General features: G+C 51.9%; 2 protein-coding genes across 29 annotated transcripts in view; one reads left to right on the top strand and one right to left on the bottom strand.

Annotated features, from left to right (window-relative positions):
- The window catches only part of SMPD3 (sphingomyelin phosphodiesterase 3), a 92,002-nt gene extending 89,049 nt beyond the window's left edge, over positions 1-2,953 (top strand). For both annotated transcript variants that reach the window (XM_035282304.3, XM_002761096.6), the window contains one exon: positions 51-2,953. In XM_035282304.3, the coding sequence (XP_035138195.1) occupies positions 51-152 (102 nt within the window). In that variant the 3' untranslated portion in view covers positions 153-2,953. The remainder of the gene's footprint in view (positions 1-50) is intronic.
- PRMT7 (protein arginine methyltransferase 7) overlaps positions 1-22,970 on the bottom strand; it is a 64,934-nt gene that overhangs the window by 11,621 nt on the left and 30,343 nt on the right. For 8 of the 27 annotated variants that reach the window (XM_078357512.1, XM_078357513.1, XM_035282300.3 and 5 more), the window contains 10 exons: positions 16,710-16,837; positions 16,241-16,373; positions 15,263-15,346; positions 14,660-14,707; positions 13,602-13,691; positions 9,193-9,354; positions 7,780-7,854; positions 5,155-5,315; positions 4,362-4,458; positions 479-4,106 (listed from right to left, as the gene is read on the bottom strand). In XM_078357512.1, coding sequence (XP_078213638.1) covers positions 3,921-4,106; positions 4,362-4,458; positions 5,155-5,315; positions 7,780-7,854; positions 9,193-9,354; positions 13,602-13,691; positions 14,660-14,707; positions 15,263-15,346; positions 16,241-16,373; positions 16,710-16,837 — 1,164 coding nt within the window. In that variant the 3' untranslated portion in view covers positions 479-3,920. Of the gene's footprint in view, positions 1-478; positions 4,107-4,361; positions 4,459-5,154; positions 5,316-6,289; positions 6,783-7,779; positions 7,855-9,192; positions 9,355-13,601; positions 13,692-14,659; positions 14,708-15,229; positions 15,347-16,240; positions 16,374-16,709; positions 16,838-22,970 lie in introns of those variants that run through there. The other 19 variants (XR_013530100.1, XR_013530102.1, XR_013530103.1 and 16 more) reach the window with 9 other exon arrangements.

The following is a 22,970-nucleotide window of genomic DNA, read 5'->3' as shown; positions in this document are numbered from 1 at the left end:
ATGCCCTTGGGATCTCACCAGGCTGTTCCTTCCCTCTCCACTCACCCCAGGAGGTGGAAGAATTCAGTTTTATCACCCAGCTGTCTGGCCTGACGGACCACCTGCCAGTAGCCATGCGACTGATGGTGTCTTCAGGGGAAGAGGAGGCATAGACCATCCAGAGCGGAAGGGCCTCTGCCAGCCCTTGGAGCTGCAGCCCATCCCTGGGCCATGTCCCCTCCACTGAGCGCCCAGAACTGGGGGGAGGCGGGCAGGGGCAGGGAGGGAGTCAGTCAGTGCCCGGGAACCTGGAAGCTGCGCTGTTCTGCGCCTCTGGGCCTCACTGCGGACAGAGGAGTCCGGCCGGCCCGGGGAGCCCCTGGCTGCCTAACAGTGCCATTCTTTCACGACATAATTTTCTACAAATCTACAGCACAACCAAGTTTGTAACCCGTGGGTTAGTACAAGGACCGGGTTCATGTATTCTCCGTATCTCTTCTTAAGCTTCGTCCAGGGTTCTTTATTTTTGTCTGCTGCCAATGTCGTCTCGCATGCCTGCACCCTCGCATGCACGCTGCCCGCATGCCACGTGCCATGCCATAGCCACAGACCCCTTGCTTGGGCCTCACCCAAGGCCAAACTCCAAACACAACCAGAACTAGCCAAAGAAGCACTTCCTGGGCAGGGCCGCTAGCTCTCCCACCTCCAGTGTGGGCTGGCTCAGCTCTCGCAGGGCCAGAAGGCTACATCTCTACCGGTCAGCCTAGGCTCCTCCCAGGGTCTCGCATTCAAGGGCGATTACATTTTAAAAAGAAAAACAGAAAAATGTTTATCACAAAACCAACCCTCACTTCACAGGGTCTGTAAGCCACTCACCGAACTTTGCTCTTCCCGAGAAAGGGTCCCTTCCCAGCCCAGGCACAACAGGGTCCGGCGGGCTCTGACACCCAGGACCACCACCAGGGGCCTCCCATCAGTTATGGAGCCATAAACTGAATCCAAGAAAGCACCCACTTTTTTACAGGAAGAAGGGACTCATGCATAAAGGGGGGTGGGGGGGTTCCTGATTTTGAAAATAATTGATTTGTAGCTTCTCTTCTATCAAAACCAACACATCCTCTTCTTTCTGCCAATCCTCTCCCCGCTCTGGACACCTCTCTGGTTCGGGACCAATCCCTCTCTGGGGACGTGCCCCACCCATGTGCCGGCTGAGCTCAGGAACCCCTGCCTGCCCCCGGGTGGGGCTGCAGCTCTGGCCTCCCAGGCCCATCCTCAACAGCTACCCCAGCCAACAACAAGGCCACAAGGGGAACCCAGCCTTTGAGGCAGGATGCCAGGATGCAGAGAGGAACCTGGCCCCTCACCACTGTGCGGGCTGGGGCAGCAAGGCCCACAGCTGCCGCTTTACTGGGGCAGGGCGTGGTACTGGCACCCAGGTTCGGCATGGCAGAGCTGGCCAACAGCCTGTGGTCCTTGATCTGCCTCCAGTTCCAAGAGGCCTACAGCCCCCAGCACTGCCTCTGCCCACCTGCCTTTAACAGACTCCAGGGCTGCTACTGCCATGCAGCGAAGGTTCAAAGTTTGAGACTCAACTTGAGGGACTGTTTTTGACAATCCCCGCTGACCTTCCCTCCTCGAGGTGCCCTGGCCCTGCACCTAGCCTGGCCCAGGGCCAGCTTTGCCTAGCGAGGCTGGAGGGAGCACCAGGACCTGCTGTCTGCTGTCAGCCCCTCCTGGTGCTGGTGCCCTGATGCTGTGCCTTGTCATCCACTAAGCTGCAAGAGGGACCAAGAGAGGACCACGCAGCCAGCCAGACGCCTGGCCCTGTGCTGGGGCAGACAACGCTGCGGAGCCCAGAGAGCCTGGCCCTAGGACATGTGTCCGTGGTGACACTGGTGTGTCTGAACCCACCTGGCCTGGGAAGCACCATCTGTGCCCCGCCCCAAGCCCCATCCCCTCCAGTACACAGCCAGGAAGGGGCTGCTGAGGGCGAACGTCCTGCGGGGCTCTGCCCAACCTGCTCCTCCAAGGGTCTGGCCTTCACGCTGTGGAGCCACCCCCACCCCACCGCCCACTCCCAGAAGCAGCTGGGACTCTGCTCATACAAGTGAATGGGCCGGCCCTGGACCCCTAAACCCCCTGAGCTGCATGCCGGCTGCCTGCACAGGGAGAGCTGCTGAGGCCCAGGCAGGGCCCCCACACCAGACCCCAGAATAGCTTTCCCACCCAGGCACCTCCCTTCCAGGGGGCAACAGGAGTGGGAGTCAGGGCTGCACGCTCCTCCCCTCCCACCTCACAGGCGGCCTTAGGCAAGTCATTCTCTGTCATCACAAGGTCGCCTCTGCCTAGCCAGGTCCTGGCGTCCAGAGCAGGGACGGGAGGCCCCCAGGCCCCCACACACCTCCCTCTGCGCCAAGGCCGGGACCACCAACCACACGTTTCATCGTGGCTGCTTGTGGGCTTGCGTACAGGCCAGGCCTGTCCATTGATTTTCAAAAGTGAAACTGCTGGATCTCAGATTCTGTGGCATCTAAGGCCTAGCAGGGGTGGGCATGCAGGTCACCCAAAGCCCACACCAAGGCTCTGACCTAGGCCCCAGTCAAGGAAGCCATGAGGCAGGGGGATCCGCTGAGGAAGGAAATGTTCATTTTCATTTGTCCAAAATCACCTTAAGTATATTAATGCTTTTTAACTACTGCTTTTTAACTTGCTGAGATTTAGAAATACTGTTATAAAAAGAAAAACTTTTTTAGTTTCTGTATTTTTTTCTGTATTGTATCTTCATGGGACATTAGGGGTTTTCTATGGTAAGCACACCTAAGGTTTTGGTAAAAACATTATCAAATATACATCCAGACAGTTCTTCCCGAGAAGACCCCTGATAAAACATTTTGAAGACAGAGGTGTTCTTTTTCCTTACTGGTGCTGAAAGGAAGGATGGATAATGAGGGGAAAATAAAACTGTGAGGCTCGAGGCTGGTGTTCTCCACTTATTTCATGACTAGCTGGGGCCAGGCCTCAAGGGCACACCTGGGGGCAGGGGATAGACTTCCTGCCTCCAACTGCGGGATGGGCACTACCCACGTCTGCTCTGAATGCAAGGACACTGGGACTCTGCTCAAACAGGCAGCTCACCTGGCCTGGAACAAGCCTCACCTCCTGAGCAGCGAGCCAGAGGGCCTCCCTGGTCCCCAGGTGAAGCAGGGCCAGATGGGGGCTGCTCCAAGCCATACCCCATCTGCAGGAAGGGCTTTCCAATCCGAGGGTGGTACCGGGGACAGGGCTGCCTCCCGGGTCCCCTTCCTGACAGCTGCTTTCCTGGGCCTGCGTCGGGAACTGCTCTGGGACAGCTACCTGGTGTCCAGTCTCAGGTCCTGGCAGGCCACCAGCTGGTACAGCAGTGAGGCCAGACACCTATGGATGTGGCTTGAAGTTACCTGGCAGGTGAAAGGGCCAGAACCCAGGCCTCTCAGCCTGGGTCTTCAAGCCCCAGAGACCCAACCACAACTCAGTGTCTCCACCCACTAGGAGGCCAGAAGTCTCCACACTCCTAGCAGAAGCCAGAAGAGCAGGGACAAGGAGATCCCCGAGTGGGACAGGCAGGACAGGCTCCCACATGGGCACTACTCACCAAGGGTGGCATGGACAACCTCACCCTGCAGCCCCACAAGCCTTCCCTGCTTCTACTTCCTCCCCAGTTAGGGAAAGATGTCTCTGCCTTCAAGCTTTCTCAGCACCTCAGAAGCACAAGCAGGGGGATCTCCCCAGCCCCACCAGGGCTCCAAATTCAGTCACCCGCTCATGCTCCCTGCCACAGCTGGAGCCAGAGGCCAGCAGTGCAAACATGCAACACGGCGAGGCCTCTCCTGTCCCTGAGGCCAAGCAGCTCCCGGAAGGAGAGGAGCATCTTCAGCCTTCCCCTCAGAAAGCCCTGAGCCACTTTATTGCCCAGGAGTGGTCAGTTGGGTGTCTTCGAGCCTGAATTCCATGGCAATGTCGCCGGTGTCAGGATGAAACTCCACCACATAGCTGACCGTCTGTGGGCCGCCCAGTGGCACTCTGGGATCTGGGGCAGGGCTGAAGAAGTAGACGGCCTGCTTGCAGTGGGGGTTCCAGCAGCAGGCCCCCTGTAGAAAGAAGAGCAGGAAGACAGTGAGGGCTCCCTGGCACCTGAGCCTCCTTCCTGGCCAGCCTCCAGCCCAGGCAGCTTGCAGAGAAGAGAAGCTGCGCAGAGGCCAAATGATTCAGGACCACTAAGGGGTCATCAACTAGCCCGAAGAACTTGTGACAGAAACACCCAGAGCACGGGGGCAGGAAGGCCTCCCCAGAGGGTGCCTCTCTCGGGGTCCACACCCACTCTGGGCCCAGCACACGGGCACTACCTCGGGGTCCACAGGCTCCAGGAGACCGGTGCTGAGCATGCACTCCGAGGTCAGGTGGTACTTCATCCACAGCACTGTCGCATGGCTATGCCCAGGCCTGCCAGAAAGGGGGGGCCAGCAGAAACCGTCACACAAGAGACGGGGCACGGCCACAGCTCCTGCGCTTTCCAGAAACCTGTGGTCTTCCCTACTTCCTTCCCACCATGCCGGGAGCTCCTAACACTGCACCCAACTAAACTCCCCTCAGAAAAACCCCAGCCAGAACAGCCACAGCCAAGCCCCGACCTGAGCCGCCCCAAGCCTTGTAGCCAGGCCACACATGCAGCAAGGCCAGCGTGGCTGTAGGGTCTAGGGGGCTTGAGGCACAGCCTGGTACTGAAGGCTGGAAGGCCCCTCTGATACCATGGACAGCACCCTGGAAGTTTGAGCACCGGAGCAGGGCAGGGCAATCTATGCCTGTACCCAAGCAGCACTCACTGACCCCAACCTGCTTCAGCTTCCAGGACAGTTAAGGAAAATGGTACATCGGTGACTACAGGAACCAAACCCCCATCTTCCTGAGCCATGATCCAACAAGGGAGCCTCAGCTGCAGGGGGGCGAGTCGAGCCCTCCCTGGCTCCCCCCACACTGGCACACACAGGACCGTGGGGACTACCACATGCGCAGGGGCGCTCTGAGAGAAAAGGGCAAGGTCATGCATGTCAGCATCTCCCAAGCCAGCTGCTCGCCAAGGGGAGAATTCCGAGGCCAAGCAGCAGCCCCTCCCTGCCCCCCAGTCTTCCCTGCACCCACCTCCGGAGCTCCACAGTGCCCTCGGCATGCAGGGGTTGCAGGGGCACCAGCTGCTGGAAGTCAAAGGCCAGGATCTGCCAGGGTTCGGAGAGGCTGCGGCATGGGTACTCCCACAGCGGGTGGGGCTCGGCCTCCCTGCTCTCCCTGAAGTCCAGGGCACGCTGTGAACGGACATGAGCCTGGAGGCTGCAGACACACACAGCCGGCCAGACAGAGACCCCCTCCCCGGCTTGGCTCCCACTGACTGCGGTCACAAGGGGTGTGTGTTCTCTCATAAAGATGCCGAGCACCCAGCAAACCAGCAGCTCCCCCTCTGCCACTGCTCTCTCAGCAGCTCCGTAGGCACCCCTCACTCTGAGCCTTGCTTTCCAGATTTTTAAGATGGGGTGGTGCCACCTGTCTCAAGCTGTTCTGAGGACCACGCGTGTACATCAGTGGTGAGAACACCCAGCACCTAGAAACTTGGTGACCACCACAGCTGTGTGGCCCTGAGAGGTGGGCCCTAGGCCACTGGGAGGGATAAACACGTGACAGAACAGCCCTGGTGCCGGCTGCTGGCAGCTTGGAAGCACCTGCATCCAGGAGGGACATAGAAAGCTGCCTGGAGGAAGGGAGCTGGTGGGTAAATGGGAGCTGGCAGAAGCAGGGCCAGAGGGGCCTCAAAGACAGAGCTAAGCCAGGAGAGCAGGCCAGGGCACCCAGGCCAGCCAGGCCACTCTGCTGGGGTGTGTGGGGAGCCATCTGGGGCATTCCCGAAGTGGGGATGTGGCCAGACTCAGATCTACAAGTTCACGTGGACTCCGTGTGGAGGACGGCCAGAGTGGGAGGGGCCCAGACCAGGACGGCAGCAGTAAGGGGCAGCCTGGGTCGGAGGCTTGCTGGGAGCATGAAAACCAACGGCAGGGAACAGGAGAATTCGCCAGGGAAGATGCGCCTGGGGTCCTGGGCCTGGCTGGTCGTGTGAAGTGGCACCAGGTCTAAGACAGGGCACTGGAAGGGCCAGGCTGAGGGTGGCAAAGGGCAGGTGAATTTGGAAATCATAAAAGCAAAAATACCTGGCACTCCCCGCCAGGACACCCACTGCTCTCAGCCATCTGTGTGAGCACATGAGAGATGGACACTGGCCCAGGACCAGAGTGAAAGAACCCTATCAGCAAGAGGGGACAGGGACAGCCAGGGCAAGGTCAAGAGCAGAGGCCCAAGGGAGGCATAGAGCACAGAGATCCAGAGCACGCGGGGCTCAGCACAAATGAGATTTCTAGAAGCGTGCAACAGTCAGAGGTCTGCTGTGAGTGGCAGGTAAGATGCAAACTGAAAACACCCACTAGGTTTAATTTACTTAAAAAAATGTTCGGGGCCGGGCATGGTAGCTCACCCCTGTAATCCCAGCACTCTGGGAGGCCGAGGCGGGTGGATCGCAAGGTCAGGAGTTCAAGACCAGCCTGGCCAAGATGGTGAAACCCCATCTCTACTAAAAATACAAAAATTAGCTGCACATGGTGGCATATACCTGTAATCCCAGCTACTCGGCAGGCTGAGGCAGAGAATTGCTTGAACCCGGGAGGTGGAGGCTGCAGTGAGCCGAGATCGTGCCATTTGTACTCCAGCCTGGGAGACAGAGGGAGACTCTGGCTCAAAAAAAAAAAAAAATGTTCACATAGGCAATCCATGTTCACTACAGGCAAATGTGAACAGAAAGGCGAGCAGAGGCAGAAAAGCCCCATCTCCCGATGCGCAGCTATTGCTGCAGGGCTGCTGTTGCTCCCCGCTCCTCCAGCGTCCGTGAGATTCCTCTTTCTTTTTTTGAGACAGCATCTCACTCTGTCACCCAGCCTGGAGGCAGTGGCCCAATTGCAGCTCACTGCAGCCTCCACCTCCCAGGCTAAAGCCATCCTCCCACCTCATCTTCCTGAGTAGCTAGGAATACAGGTGTGCACTACCACCATGCCTGGCTAATTTTTTGTATTTTTTGTCTTGCTATATTGCCCAGGCTGGTCTCAAACTTCCGGGCTCAAGCAACCTACCTGCCTCAGCCTCCCAGAGTGTTGGGATGACAAGCAGGAGCCACATGAATTTCCTTAATACACAGCACGGCCCATCCTCACCCTGTCCCTCTCAGGTGGTGGAACAGGACTCTCAGCTTCAGCCCTCATGAATCCAAGGACCACTGGCACTGTCAGGACAGTCCATGGTTCTGGGGAACGCAGGACCGGTTGCTACTGTTCAGGGCTCTGCCAATCCCTACCATGTAACCTGTGGTACACTCCTCACATACTCCTCCCTGGGAATGGAGCCCCCACCGTGAAAATGACTGCCTAAGAAGGTTCCCAGACTGCCTCTGGAAGGGCTGCCCCAAGAGAAAACAAGCTGGGGTCACTGGCAGGGGCAGTTCCAATGACAGGACGTGCAGGCCCAGTGGAGATTCTGACTCAGGGTGATAGCACAGAGCCAAGAACAGGCCTGGTACCAAGCAATGCTCATGGGGAACCACACAAAATGGCAGCACCTGACCTCACTGCCCCCACCAGAAGAGCCTGTACTGCTCAAGCCAGGTCGGCGCCACAGGAGCAAAGGACGGCACCACAGGAGCGGGTGGGTGGGACTACACAGTGTGGCCCTGCCTACCTTAATCATGTCGTCCATGATGTGCACGTCGAAGCCTTCGCAGTCACCACAGGGGCTCCGGATCCGCCACAGGTCCTGTGAGGAAGGAGCAGCCCTGTCAGGACACAGGAAAGTGTGGCAGCAAAAACGAGACACAGCTTGCTGTTTCCTGCACACCTGAGAGAGACCCCCAAGTATGAAGGGGCTTGGAGAGACCAAAGATCCAGGATGGTTTCTGTAACAGACTCAGTCGGGCAGGAACCTGCAAGCTCTGGCGTGACACTTGAGTCCTCTCTGATGAGACAGCCAGAGCTACCAGACTGGGGGCTACACACTCCTGCCCAGGCCATCCTGAACACCATCTCTCTGGGAAGGAATATGTAAGCCAGCTCTCCCCCCAGGATCATCACCATTTCACAACGATGCTGGGGAGAGAAAAAGGCCTTGCCAAGAGGAACCCAGAGGACACTCAGCCACGCAGGCTTCCCTCCCTTCCTCCTGGCATAACATGCATGAATCATAACATCCCTTCTTTGGCTGTGGAAATCTGGTACACAAGTTATACAGGAGCAATGTCCAGAAATTAAGTGATGGAGCCACTAAGCTACTGAGAGAGAAACCACTCTCATCAATGAGATTCACTCTCCATTCCAGGTTAAAGCTTTTCAAAATTCTTTTAATAAAAATGCCCTTCCCGGGCTGGGCGCGGTGGCTCATGCCTATAATCCCAAACCTTGGGAGGCTAAGACGGGTTGATTGCCTGAGCTCAGGAGTTCGATACCAGCCTGGCCAGCATGGTGAAACCCCGTCTCTACTAAAATAGAAAAAATTAGCCAGGCATGGCGGCATGCACCTGTAGTCCCAGCTACTCAGGAGGCTGAGGCAGGAGAACTGCTAGAACCCGAGAGATGGAGGATGGGGTAAGCTGAGCTTGCGCTACTTCACTCCAGCCCGGGCAACAGAGTGAGACACTGTCTCCACATTAAAAAAAAAGTCCTTCCAAAAATGACTTTGTGGTTCTTCTTTGATGAGAAAACTAAAAGGAAGCTTTTCCATTTTTTCTTGCATAAAGCAGCTGACTCCTCCATCTCAAAATGCTTTCAACTGAAGCCTTGGCTCTTAATGAGAGCAGAGCAGACCGCACCGCATGGCTTCCAAAATGCTTTATTTATAATGTTTAATTATTCTGATAAGCCACAATAGTAAAGTGACAATTCTCAGCCATTTCCATTTCATATGTCAAATTATTGCATTTTGAAAAAGGCAAGCATCTTCTATTCAACCCCACAGTGTGCTGACACAGAAGAGAAAAAACAAGCTCAAATCATCAAGGCCCAAGTTGCTCTACAGGCACCCAAGGTTCCTACAAGAAAACAAGGTTCCCCACCAGCTTCCTCTGCTTTTGTTTTCTGCAACACCCCCTGGGTGACCTACCCTGAACTCCACAACCACAGCGTGCAGCGAGGCCGCCTGGGGCATCACAACAGCGCCTGGCCCCAGGTGCTGGTCCACAGCGGTCCGAACATACCAGAAGTAGAGGTTGTGCCATGGCAGCAGGCTGGTGGTGAAGAACGGCTCACCCAAGAGGAGAGAGATCTGGTAAGCAGGGCGAGAAGCAGGGCCCAGGTATCAGGAGGGCTCAGCCCAGGAGTGTTCACAGGAACACAGAAGCAACAGGCCACTCAGTCACTCAAGTCACTCCCTCCCTTCTCTCCCTCCCTCCCTCAGCCACTCACTCCCTCACTCCTTCCCTCAGCCCCTCACTCAGTCACTCATTCAGTCACTCATTCAGTCACCCACTCATTCAGTCACTCACTCAGCCACTGATTCACCCACCCACTCACTCATTCACTCACTCACTCCCTCCTTCCCTCAGCCCCTCACTCACTCAGTCACTCATTCAGTCACCCACTCATTCAGTCACTCATTGACTCACTCACTCACTCACTCACTCACTCACTCACTCACTCAGTCACTCCCTCCCTCCCTCAGTCAATAAGCAGGGTACTTGCCCTGGAGGCTGTAAAGATTACAACCAGGTATGAGTCTGGTGCTCAGGAGGGCAGAGTGGAACAGGGAAGCAGACAAAGTGGAGCTGACCCCATGTGAAAGAAAGCAGCAAGGAGGTGGGGCATAGAGGGACCCCAGAAATAAAGTGCCAGAGGGGCTTCCAGAGTGGCATCCTGTCAACCCCCACTCAATGCTTTATCTCAGGACTTACTGGGGCTTGTCTCTGGCTCTGAGCACCACAAGAGCATGGACTGGTAGCCCAACATCCCAAGCAATGGGCCAGTGCCACGCACAGATGTTCCGTGAACATTTGTCAGAATGAACAAATGCATGATGAAGAGCCTGAATGGCCGAGGCGAGGAGCAGCAGGGGCAAGAGCAAGACTGGGAGACAGCAAGGCTCCCCAAGGCAAGGGTGTAGAGCTGGATAGGAGCAGCCAGGTCAGGGTAAGGGGCTGGACTCGTTCCGGAGGTTGTAGCAGGGGCTGGGGTGTCACTACAAGCTTTCATCAGGGGTTCAAAATCAGAAGGAATGTGATTTAGAAGATCCTGCTTAGGACTATGAAGAGTGGATAGGAACCTACAGGTGCTGGGAATGGCAGCAACCTAGCAGAGTGCAGAAACAGTCCTGGCAAGAAACAGAGACTGCAGGATGGGAGGAGAGGAGGGGGTGGCAAAGGCTGTGGAGGCAGTTGACCCCGGGCAGGCCCAAGCAGACGGGCACCAAAGGGGGGCCAGTCAGAGATGATGGAGATGCAGCAGGAAATGCTGGGAGATAGAAAAGGAGGGAGGAGTGCTTCCACTCCCAGCATCAGGAATAAGACAGAAGAGGAGGCCAGGAGTACCTTTGCTCCCAGGATCAGGAACAAGACAGACAAGAATGCCTGCTCCCACCACTCCTATTCAACGCGACCCCAGTCTACTGGTGCCCCACACAATGGCTTTCAAAATCATCTCCTGTGTCCTCATCTATGAGGGAGAAAGGGCAACTTGAGCATTTACAGCAGCATTACTCACAACAGCCCAAAAGTAGGAGCCACCCAAATGTCCATCATCTGATAAACAGATAAATAACATGGCCTGGCCACACAATGGAATCTTATTCAGTAAGAAAGAGAAATAAGGTATTGATTTAGGCTACGACATGGAAGAGCCTTGAAAACGTGAAGCCACATGAAAGAGGCTGGCCATGAAAAACCACACACTGTCTAATTTCATTTACACAAGATGCCCAGAATGGACAAGCCTGGAGACAGAAAGGAGAGCGGGTGTCCAGGGCAGGGGGACTGCGGACAAACGGGGAGTAACTGCTGACGGGTAATGAGAGGATTCTTAAACTGATGTGGTGACAGCTACAGAATCTTATGAATATACAAAAATCGCTGAGCAAATCATATGGTGAATTATATCTCAATAAAACTGTTATTTTTAAACTGGGCAAAAGGCTTAAATAGACATTTCACCAAGCAAGACATAAGCACACAAAAAGATGTTCACCAGCATCAGTCAATAGGCAAATACCAATTAAAACTGTGCTAAGACATCACCATACTCCCACTAAATGGTTATGGTAAAAAAAGCTGAAGCCAAGTGCTAGTGAGAATCCCAGAACCTAGACCCTCAGAAGTTACCGACAGAGACACAATATGCACAGCCTCTTCGAACAACAGTTCAGCAGTTTCTTAAAAAGTTGACCATAACTACATGACCCAGCAATCCACACCAAGACATCTGGTAATAGAACTGAGGACATATATCCTAAGACTGACGCACACATGTTCACAGCAACCTCATTCAAAACGGCCAAAAAACTGGACCCAATCCAAATGTCCCTAGGCCGGGTAATGGAATGCTGTGCAGCACTGAAGAGAATGAAATGGGTTAATCTCAAAGACGCTACGCTCAGTGAAAGGAGCCGGACTCCCAAGCTCACACACTGTATTACCTCACTTTTGAGAAACGCCAGGAGGAAGCACATGCTAGAGACAGAAACGAGACCAGTGGCTGTCAGGCTTGGGTGCGCTGACTATTAACAGTCTCCTGGGAATTTGGGAGGTAAATGTTCTCTTTTCATTTCTTTTCAATTTTTTTTTTTTTTTTAGAGACAAGCTCTCAATGTCAGCCATGCTGTAGTGCTCTGGCACAAGCACAGCTCACTGCAGCCTCTAACTCCTGGGCTCAGGCGATCCTCCCACCTCACCCACATCAGCCTCCTGGGACTACAAGCATGTGCTACCATACTCGGTTAATTGTTTTATTTTTTAGGCCGGGCTCGGTAGCTCACGCCTATAATCCCAGCACCTTGGGAGGCCGAGGCGGGTGGATCACGAGGTCAAGAGATCGAGATCATCCTGGTCAACAAGGTGAAACCCCGTCTCTACTAAAAATACAAAAATTAGCTGGGCATGGTGGCTCGCGTCTGCAGTCCCAGCTACTCGGGAGGCTGAGGCAGGAGAATTGCTTGAACCCAGGAGGCGGAGGTTGCAGTGAGCTGAGATCGCGCCATTGCACTACAGCCTGGGTAACAAGAGCGAAACTCCGTCTCTAAAAAAAAAAAAAAAGTTTTATTTTTATGGAGACAGGGTCTCCCTATGTTGCCAAGATTGGTCTTGAACTCCTGAGACCAAACGATCCGCCCACCTTGGCTTTCAAAAGTTCTGGGACTATAGGCATGTGCCACCATGCCTGGCCTGGAAATGTTCTAAAATTAGACTGGTGATGGTTAACTCCATACAGTTACTTTAAAAAAATCACTGAACTGCACATTTGAAATGCATTAATTTCATGGTATGTCAATTATATCTCAGTAAAGCTGTTATTTTTAAAAAGACTGGCAGGAAAGATAAACAATGACAGCTCCGCTTTGGGTGAGTCCAGTCTGAAGGGCCTGTGTCAAGGAAAGGTGATGGGCTGGTGGTAGCTGGACGTGAGATTTGAATCCAAAATAGCAAACAGTGAAAGCCGACTCTGAGGGTCACTGATTAACTCATGGGAAGGAACCTGATTACCAGAGAGGATGCAGTCAGGGGAAGGGAGAGACATGGGGAGAGGGACACAGAGCAGTGCAAGGAAAGAATCAAGACTGACAAGGAGCAGCCAGGAAAGGGAGGGGAAAGCAGCCTCCCCAGCACAGGCAGAAGTCCCGGGTCACAAAGACAAGCGGTTGGAACAGATGAAGCCTGCAGGGAGACCATGGGAGTAACAAGGTTGCTGGCAGAAGTAGTTTCAGGGCCTGGAAGCCTAACTGCAGCAGGAAGCTGTGGACGGGAAGTGAAGACAGGAGTGCGGTGAAGAGGAAAGGACACGCTCTGCTCCTAGGAACCCCAAGAGAGCTGCTCTGTCCTGACGTGAAGGAGCAGAGACGAGGCTGAGCTAAGAGCAGTGCAGCCGGGTGCAGTGGCTCATGCCTGTAATCCCAGCACTTTGGGAGGCGGAGGCTGACAGATCGCTTGAGCTCAGGAGTTCAAGACCAAAAAATACAAAAATAACTGGGCGTAATGGCACATGCCTATAGTCCCAACTACTCAGGAGAGGTGGGAAGATTGCTTGAGGCTGGAAGTTGGAGGCTGCAGTTAGCTGAGATCATGCCACTGCACTCTAGCATAGGCGACAATGTGAAACACTGTTTTAAAAAAAAAAGAACAGTGCAACCATCTGCTCAATGGGCAGCTCCATGAAAGCCTCACCACACTCTTGATGGCGGGAACTCCTAGGAGATAAGTTACATGGAAACCCACAGTGAGATCCCAGGGACAGGGTGTGGCCTGGGCTACTGCAGCATGTGCTGCCCACCCTAACACAGCCCAGCACGGCCAGGAAGCTGCCGCTACTCACCTTTCTACCCTGCAGGTCCTCATTTGTTAATAATTCCGGCCGTTTCTCTATGATGTTAATTTTATCTTCCAAGTGGTTAACCTTGAAGATCTCAGAAAGAAAACCATAAAATTACTGTATTCATGCTGAAGTGTTGTTTTTGTCAGAAAAAAAAATCTCTCAAAGTTGCACCCTCTGCTTTGAATTTTCTGGCCAAATTGTTCTGGAGCACCACTTTTAACTGCTTTGTGGAAATTCTCTCCTTGAGAGGCATCGTATAGACTATGGATGAGATCAGGAGCAGAATGGGACAGAAGCAAAAGAAATTTCTCCTGTGGGCACACACCAGGACTCAGTGCAGGCCTACAATTCTGGTGAAAGGGGTTCCCCTTTGGATAGGAAATCAAACCAGTTACTGGCCAGGGAGAGAAATCCCATCTCCCCCCAGGCTGTGAGCACTGACTCCCTGAGCACTGATGGCCTAGAAACACATTCTACATTCAGTTCTACCATGACAGAAATGTTTTCGTAGCTTTATGTGAAGTGAGGAGAAAAGTGTAAGCTTCTTCAGACACAAAAAAAACAAAGCAAGGCTGCTGGGTGCAGTGGCTCATGCCTGTAATCCCAGCACTTTGGGAGGCCAAGGTAAATGGATCAACTGAAGTCAGGAGTTTCAGAGCAGCCTGGCCAACATGGTGAAATCCCATCTCTACTAAAAATATAAAAATTAGCCAGGTGTGGTGGCACATTCCTATAATCCCGGCTACTCAGGAGGCTAAGACAGGAGAATCCTTGAACCTGGGAGGAGGAGGTCGCAGTGAGAGGAGATGGAGCCACTGCACTCCAGTCGGCAACAGAGAGACAGTGCAAACATTTGCCTCTATTTCAGTGACAGCCACCCCACCAGGCTTCCAGCTGCTCTCCAGGCAGCAGCCAAGACAACACAGAGGCAGGGGCTTTCACACCATCCTGCCACTACTCCTCCATTCCAGGGAGATGCCACTTCAAAGCCATCAACCCAGATTCAGAAGGTCAGCCCCACAGGTCCTCTTGCTATTTCAGCAACAATTCTCACTTACTTTTCTCATCAGCTTGTGAGAAGCTGCTGAGCTCTCAATTGTAAATACCTAAAGGGAACACCATGCTATTAGTTGTAAGATATTCACTTAACAAAGAAAAATTAAAAAGATTAAAATCTGATAAAACCATCCCAAGACAGAAGCAGCACCTGAACAACCCTCCCGGCACTCATCCCCCTGGGCTCATTCCCCCTCCTTCGCTCATCCCCCGCCTGCGCTCATGCTCATTCCCCGGCCTGCGCTCATTCCCCACCTGCACTCATCCCCCCACACCCCGTGCTCATCCTCCCCCCACTCATCCCCTGCCTTGCTCATCCCCCCCACCGCTCATTTGCCCCCTGCGCTCATCCCCCTTCTGTGCTCATTCCCCCCCTGCGCTCATCCCCCACCCTCATTGCTCATTCCCTCCCTGGGGCAGCCTGAGCCCTGGCTCCACTCCTGCACACGCAGGTAATAAAGCCCCCAGTCCCTGACCTGAGCATGCTATGCCCATAACAGTGGCCCTTACAAAAAGCCCTGATCACAGAATTGTGAACCCAGACCACACAATGCCCTAACTCATGAGCCCACCTCAGGAGGCTGACAAGGGTGCACGTTCAGTACCTGCTCCGCCCCGAGGTGATGGGCCAGCATGGACATCAGGCTGCCATCACTGACACACAGGCACACGCTGTCTGGCTTCAGCACCTGTGGGGAATGGGTAACTTCAGCACAGGGCTTCCCCCAGTTTGCCAGAAGATTCCTGCTAGCAAGCATGCTTCCCTTCTCATCCTACTTGGACCATCCCCCTGCGTCCCCGTGCAGTAACCACCCCCAGCCTCAAACACACCTGTCTTGCTCATGTCTCCCGACCTGTCCCCACTGTCAGAAAAGGCAGTCCTCAACCCAGCCCAGAGGCCCTGCAGAAGGCCTGTCCCACCCTCAGGGGGCCACCTCCCAGTCCCTGACAAGAGTCTTCTTCCCTGCCTGGAGACAGCACAGACAGCTGAGAGCCTACAAGGCTGTGTTCACAAGAGATGCCTTTCTGGGTGACAGACCCCTCTGAGAGAAACTCAGGATGGCTTGGATTCTCCCCCAGCCCCCTCAAAAATGCACACATGCACACTTATTTCTGCACAAGGGCCTCAAGAGACCCTCCCTCCAAGCCCCACCTGTAATCTCCAGGCTGAGTCCCCTGCTATAGGTAGCAGGGAACACGGGTTTTCAGGCAGGAGAGTGACATGACCAGATTTACATTTTAGAAAATTTTAGAAAGGCAGCAACACATAGAAGAGGGGAAGGGTGGGCGAATCCACTGTGACCACCCACAGCAGTGACTGTGTCTAACAGGGCAAATGCGTCCAGCAGGAGCCCAGCCAGAGGCTGTCCCTGGAGAGGAGAGAGTAAACCCTCAGGAAGTCCAGCCCCAGGCTCTCCAGCTTTCTGCTCCAGTGCCCACCCCAGAAGGCACTCGCTGAAGCCACTCATAGCCAAGAGGACACAGAAAATAAAATTAGAAAATCGTAAGCAGAGTGCTGGAGCTCCTGGGACAAACTCCTTTTTTCCTTTTCCCCACAAACAGCCAAGGGGCTGGACACTTACAGTCCTCAGGGCCTGGACATATCGATCAGTTCTGTCCTGATCATTGATCTCTCCAAACCGTGGCCGGTTCCAGAGCAGGTGAGCCTGGCAGTCGCACACGGGGCGCATCTCGAGGACCCTCTCGTTTTCAGGGCTAGGTCAGGAGATGAACAAACAGACGTGGGCAGTGAGCACCTTCACAGGCCTCTAGAGGGCATGAATCTGGACACTGGTCTCCAGTAGGCATCAGAGGTTAGAGCACCCACTAATTCCAGGCTTTTCATATGCATCTGCTCTAAACAGATTCCAACAACCTCTCCTGAGTACACACGAATGGACAGTGACACATCTGGTCACAAATCTTTGTTCTTATTTTATTCTGTCCAGACACAAATCAACCCACTGGCGTGTCCAAAGGGTCTGTAAATGGGGAATTTACATACATGCAGTCTCAGAGGCTCATCCTCCACCCCCATGAGGCTCAGCATACCTGGTTCTCTGCAGGCTGTACCATATGCAGTAGTCATCATGGTGGGCTACCAGGCAGAGCGCTGAGCCCTGCACCACAGGCTCCTCTTGTGGCAGGAAGTATACACACTGCATCCAGTGGTCCCGCCACTGAAACGGGGAACAGAGTCAGCTGTCAACAAGCTGCTGTATGAGCAATGCTTCAAATCCAGGAGCCAAATGCCAGAACTACCAGTTTTCAGGAAGTCCAAAATGTAGACTGCAGCTGGCTATTGTGGCCAAGGAGATAAAGAAACAAACTCTAAAATCAGAGGCCAGTGGCCCAAAAGGCTGTGGGAACCTTGCTGGCTTTAGGAAGACATAATGTGGCCAAGGGCAGCAATCTGCCACAGTGGCTCAGGGGAGCGGACAAGTGCAGGCTCCAGTCCCCACCCCATCAGAATAGCACCAGAGCTCTCTCTTCAACACATAGGGCTGTGCTGAGTGTTTCATTTGAAGGCAAAATACAATGGTTTAAACCTAGTGGTTTGGAGGGAACCTTTTCAGAATAGTCCCATGGCACGCATTCCAAAGGCTTTAACATACTTGGAATTTACAAAACAGTCAAATGCAATTCACTAAACCTAACTGGATCATAGATTGAGGTAACAAAAGCTATCAAGGACTTCTGGAGACAAGAAATTTTATTTTGAACCATGTCAGATGATAGTATGGAACCTCTGTTTTTCAGGTGTGATCACGTGTTTCGTTTATGTTGCAGACTGTTTTCATTCTTGGGAGGTAAGTGTTGAGGTATTTAAAAGTAAAGTGTCAGGCCAGGCACGGTGCTCACACCTGCAATCCAGCACACTGGGAGGCTGAGGCAGGCAGATCACCTGAGGTTGGGAGTTCAAGACCAGCCTGACCAACATGGAGAAACCCCGTCTCTACTAAAAATACAAAAAATTAGCCAGGCATGGTGGCACATGCCTGTAATCCCAGCTACTTGGGAGGTTGAGACAAGAGAATCGCTTGAACCTGGGAGGTAGAGGTTGCGGTGAGCCGAGATCACACCATTGCACTCCAGCCTAGGCAACAAGAGCAAAATTTCGTCTCAAAAAAAAAAAAAAAAAAAGAAAGTGTCAGATGGCTGCAAGTTACTTTAAATGATTTAGCAAAAAATCGCACACAAGCTAGTGTGTTTGTAGAGACAGACATGCAGGGACGCAGGGAGAAAGGCAGGAAGACAAAGACAACAGGTGTGACAAATGTCAACAACTGGTCAGTTTAAATAAAGGAACCATCAGTGTTCATTTTCACTTATTCTACGGATTGATAGTTTTTCAAAATAAAAAGTTGGGAAAATACAAAAAGGTTTTAACTTACTCTGTGAATTAAACTGAAGTATTTAAATAACTAAATGTTCTCAATTGTGAAACATGGTTGACAATGATCCAGAGTCAACTTTTAATAAGCTGTGCTAGTCCTTACTACAAACCCCACATACAGGATTCTATCCTAAGAAAACCCAAACAAAAAACCAAAGAAAAGAGTTATATTCACATAAAAATGCAAATCACAGAATTATTTATATCAGCAAAAACTGGAACCCACCCAACTGGCCAGCGCTCAGAACAGGATATAAACCCTCGTGCAGAATAGAGGCAGACATCTGAAACACTGCTGATGAAGGCTACGGGGACCCAAACAGAGATGAGCACTGAAGACACCCGTGCGTTTGGAAAAAGACCAAAGAAACGGAGTTATTTTGGGTGGGAGGGAGGACCATGAGTGATTTTTTTGTTTTATATAATGAGGTTTATTTCTCTCATGATTGTTAAGCTTATTTTTGAAAAAGGAAGAAATGTCCTAAAAAGTAGATGCCAGCTGGATGCAATGGCTCACGCCTATAATCCCAACCATTTGGGAGGCCAAGGCTGGTGAATCGCTTGAGGCCAGGATTACGAGACCAGCCTGGGTAACACAGCAGCGACCCCCATCTGAACAAAAAACAGAAAATTAGCCAAGCATGGTGGCACATGCCTGTAGTCCCAGCTACCCAGGAGGCTGAGGCAGGAGGGTCTCTGTACCCAGTTCACAGCTGCAGTGAGCTTAGAGGTGCCACCGCACTCCAGACTGAGCAACAGAGCAAGAACCTGATTCTAACAAACAAAAACAGGAGATGCCTGGCTCAACTCTGATGAGACGACTGCCTGCTCATTCTGTCACCTTCAGGAACTAAGAAAAACTTGGCCCTGTGGGACTCCAAGAGCACAGGTCAAGAATGTGCCCGCACACCTGGTCTTGAATTTAACAAAAGGCAAGAGAATGATACTCCCACACACTTAAGATGCCTACTTGAAGTAAAAACTAGAAAATAAAATCTGACCAGATATGTTCCAGAAAAAATAAACAGTAACAGGAATGATAAAACAGGTTCTTTTAAATCTGTTATTCATTCCCACACTGTGCAAATGTATCTGGAGTAGATCAGAGAAGCTGGAGAACCCTTTCCCGACCCCTCCTAGGCTCCCATGGCACTGCCCTATCATCATGTCCTTCACATGCTCCCACCACAGGACCTCCTGGGTCCTAATGATGAAGAGCTAGTGACAGAACCCACTGTGCCACGATGGGGCAGGCAAAGTATATTTAGAATCAAAGCAGTTTCACAAATTAATGAGGGAGATTCATTAGCAGATTTCAAATTTCTAATCCAAAAATCAGCACTGGTACAGAAAGGACACAGGACCCAGTCCACTGCTCCTGGACACAGGCCCTGCTCCAGTCCCTGGAGCCTGCTGAATCCCGGGTTGGTTATGGTTGTGGTTACCCAGTTTGTCTACTAAGAGGATTCAAGAAGAAAAATATACATAGTAATGCTCTGAAGATATGCAAATTAAAAGTACTTTATTTTTGAGATGGAGTTTCACTCTTGTTGCCTGGGCTGGAGTACAATGGCACTGTCTTGGCTCACTGCAATCTTCCCCTCCTGGGTACAAGTGATTCTCCTGCCTCAGACTCCCAAGTAGCTGGGATTACAGGCATCTGCCTGCATGCCTGGCTAATTTTTTGTATTTTTAGTAGAGACAAGGTTTCACTATGTTGGCTAGGCTGGTCTCGAACTCCTGACCTCCAGTGATCCACCTGCCTTGGCCTCCCAAAGTGCTGTGATTACAGGAGTGAGCCACCACACCACAAGTACTAACATTATAATGCTATTCTTATGCTAATTCTGCAACACAGTCTTAGGAAGAATGCAGCCCAGTGCCAATCTCAACTCTGTGGGTGAATTCAGAGTGACACACACGCAGCCTCCAGAGGGAAGATGGCACACCCTGGCTGGACACACACACCCTCCTGGGGCCAGGCACCTGGAAGGTGGAGGGGAGACTAAGAAGCTCAGGTGCTTCTTAGTTTCACATGCTGCTGTCGTTAACGCTGATTGAGAATCCCCCAGCGGTCACAACCCTTCAGATTAAACAGTTACTCTGGGAATGGGGTAGGGAAAGCTGCTAAGGCCTTCCAGGAAGTCAATGTTGTGGACACCTAGAAGCAGGTGAGCATCAACAAAGCCAGCAGTTAAGGACAGGCAGGCTGGAGGACTGAACAAAGGATGGTGCCTAATGTGCTCCTGGGTAGAGACAGGTTCTATTTCTTGGCTCTGAAACCAAAACTGCCTTTTCGAAAAACAGTGAGAGAATTATGACAGTGAAAGATATCTCATCTAATCAACCCCCATCTTACTTTAACGTTCAAACTGCCCTTGATCATTCCTGGGTCTGGGCCATGCTAACTTTGGGAGATATTTGGTTAATAATTTATTTTATTTTATTTTTTGAGACGGAGTCTCGCTCTGCCACCCAGATTTGAGTACAGTGGCATGATCTCGGCTCACTGCAACCGCCACCTCCTGGGTTCAAGCAATTCTCCTGCCTCAGCTTCCAAGTAGCTGGGATTACAGGCATGCATCACCACACCTGGCTAATTTTTGTATTTTTTAGTAGTAGCAGGGTTTCTCCATGTTGGCCAGACGGGTCTTGAACTCCTGATCTCAAATGATCCACCCACCCAGGCCTCCCAAAGTGCTGGGATTATAAGCGTGAGCCACCGTGCCCAGCCAGTTAATAGTTTAAGTGAAAACTGCCCTTCCCCAAAATTAAACTTAATGAAAGATCATCAGGTTAGGAGGATGAGAGGAGGCTAAATTCTGCTAAGGTGAAGCCATTATTCTGGAGGTCACAAGATCTGCAGCCTTCCCTGATTCTACCTGCAGATAACACCACTCTTACAGAACCTAAGACTGACCCTTTGAAATGTCTTTTTGGATTGTTACATTTCTACATTTCTGTCTGATGACTCTACCCAGAAGTGGACTCCTTGGCCTGCCAAACTATACTTGAAAAACCCTAACCTGGACCAGGCATGGTGGCTGACCTCTGTAATCCCAGCACTCTGGGAGGCCAAGGCATGAGTGTAACCTGAGGTCAGGAGTTCAAGATCAGCCTGACCAACATGGAGAAACCCCGTCTCTACTAAAACTATAAAAATTAACCGGGTGTGGTCGCACATGTCCGTAATCCCAGCTACTCAGGAGGCTGAGGCAGGAGAATCGCTTGAATCCGGGAGGTGGAAGTTGTGGTGAGCTGAGATCATCCCATTGCACTCCAGCCTGGGCAACAAGAGCTAAACTCCATCTCAAAAAAACAAAACAAACAAACAAAAACCCTAGCCTGTGAACTTTCAGAGACTGATCTGAGTAATAACTGTCTTTCTTGCAATGCCAGGGTCTCAGCGAATTGGTTTTGTCAGGACAGTGGGCAATTTACCCATGAGGCAATTACAAAACACCTTTCCCACTTTTTTTTCCTTTGAGTGTGAGAGTAAGGGAGAGTGGATGGGAGTGTAAATAACACAAGCATATGAGAGAAAATTCAAAAGATATATAAGAAAGTGTAGTGAGAAATGTTTCCTTTCCACCCCTAACCCCTAGCCCCCATTCCTGGATGCAGTCAGTTTTACCAATTTCTGGGAATTCTTCCAAAGACATGCTTACATGCATACCACACAAGACTATCCACTCACAAACACGTATATTCTTTTTTTTTTTTTTTTGAGATGGAGTCTCACTCTGTCACCAGGCTGGAGGGTAGTGGTGCAATAATGGCTCACTGCAACCTCTGACTCCTGGGTTCAAGTCATTCTCCTGCCTCAGCCTCCCGAGTAGCTGGGACTACCTACAGGCATGTGCCACCACACCCAGCTAATTTTGGTGTTTTTAGTAGAAGCGGGATTTCACCATGTTGGCCAGGATGGTCTCGATCTCTTGACCTCGTGATCCGCCCTCCTTGTCTTCCCAAGGTGCTGGGATTACAGGCGTGAGCCACCATGCCCAGCTATTCCTATTTTTACTAATACCAATGCTGGCACACTATACAACATTCTGCACCTTTATTTTTGTTTCAGGTAATAATCCACCCTGAAGCTTGTCCCATATCAGTGCAAACAGCTACCTCACCCACTGAAAGGATAACGGACTTGATCCCTACTAGTGGCCTTTAGGTTGGCCTTTTTCTACTAAATCAGGGCTGCACACATTCATTCTACAGACTCAAATCCAGCATCAGCCCCACATCTGGCAGCAGCATTGCTTTCTACCTGAGACGTTCTGACAACTCACTTTCCTGCTCTTTCCCTGAGCTTTACCAACAGTGTACTTGCAAACTGTTTAAACTTTATTCACTAATAGGTGAAAATGATTATCTCCTTGCAGTTTAAAGTTGCATTTGTCTCTCTTTTTTCTCTTTAGAGACAGGGTCTAACCCTATTGCCCAGGCTGAAGTGCAGTGGTGCAATCATGACTCACCTGCAGCCTCGACCTCCTGGGTTCAAGCAATGTTCCTGCCTCAGCCTCCTGAGAGGATGGGACTACAGGTGCTATGCACAAATAATACTGCATTTCTCTTCTTGTGAGGAAGAGTGGGCAACTATCCCCTGTCATCTGTATTTCCTTTTCTGTCTTTCATGTCCTCTGCCTACTTTCTATCGGGGCAGAGAAGGGAGATTTTGAGGCCACAGAAGGTGAGACTGTAATTCTCTATTCCAAGCTGATGGGAGCTCCCTGGGATAACTCAGGGGATGAGGGGTGATATCTAAGGGTGGCTGCATCATGATGAAAGGGAGAGGAAAGCTAACTTGCCAAAGCTTCTCTGTTGTTCACTGTGTCCACAGGTGCTGACCATGAGCTCACCCCGGGAGGGCTACCTTACTATAGCTAGTCTATGCTTGCTTTTTAAAAAGGACT

This window comes from Callithrix jacchus, chromosome 20 (assembly GCF_049354715.1).
Source record: "Callithrix jacchus isolate 240 chromosome 20, calJac240_pri, whole genome shotgun sequence".
NCBI classification, from domain to species: Eukaryota; Metazoa; Chordata; class Mammalia; order Primates; family Cebidae; genus Callithrix; species Callithrix jacchus.
Note: the sequence above shows the minus strand (reverse complement) of the source record. Positions and strands in the feature narration are given on the sequence as shown.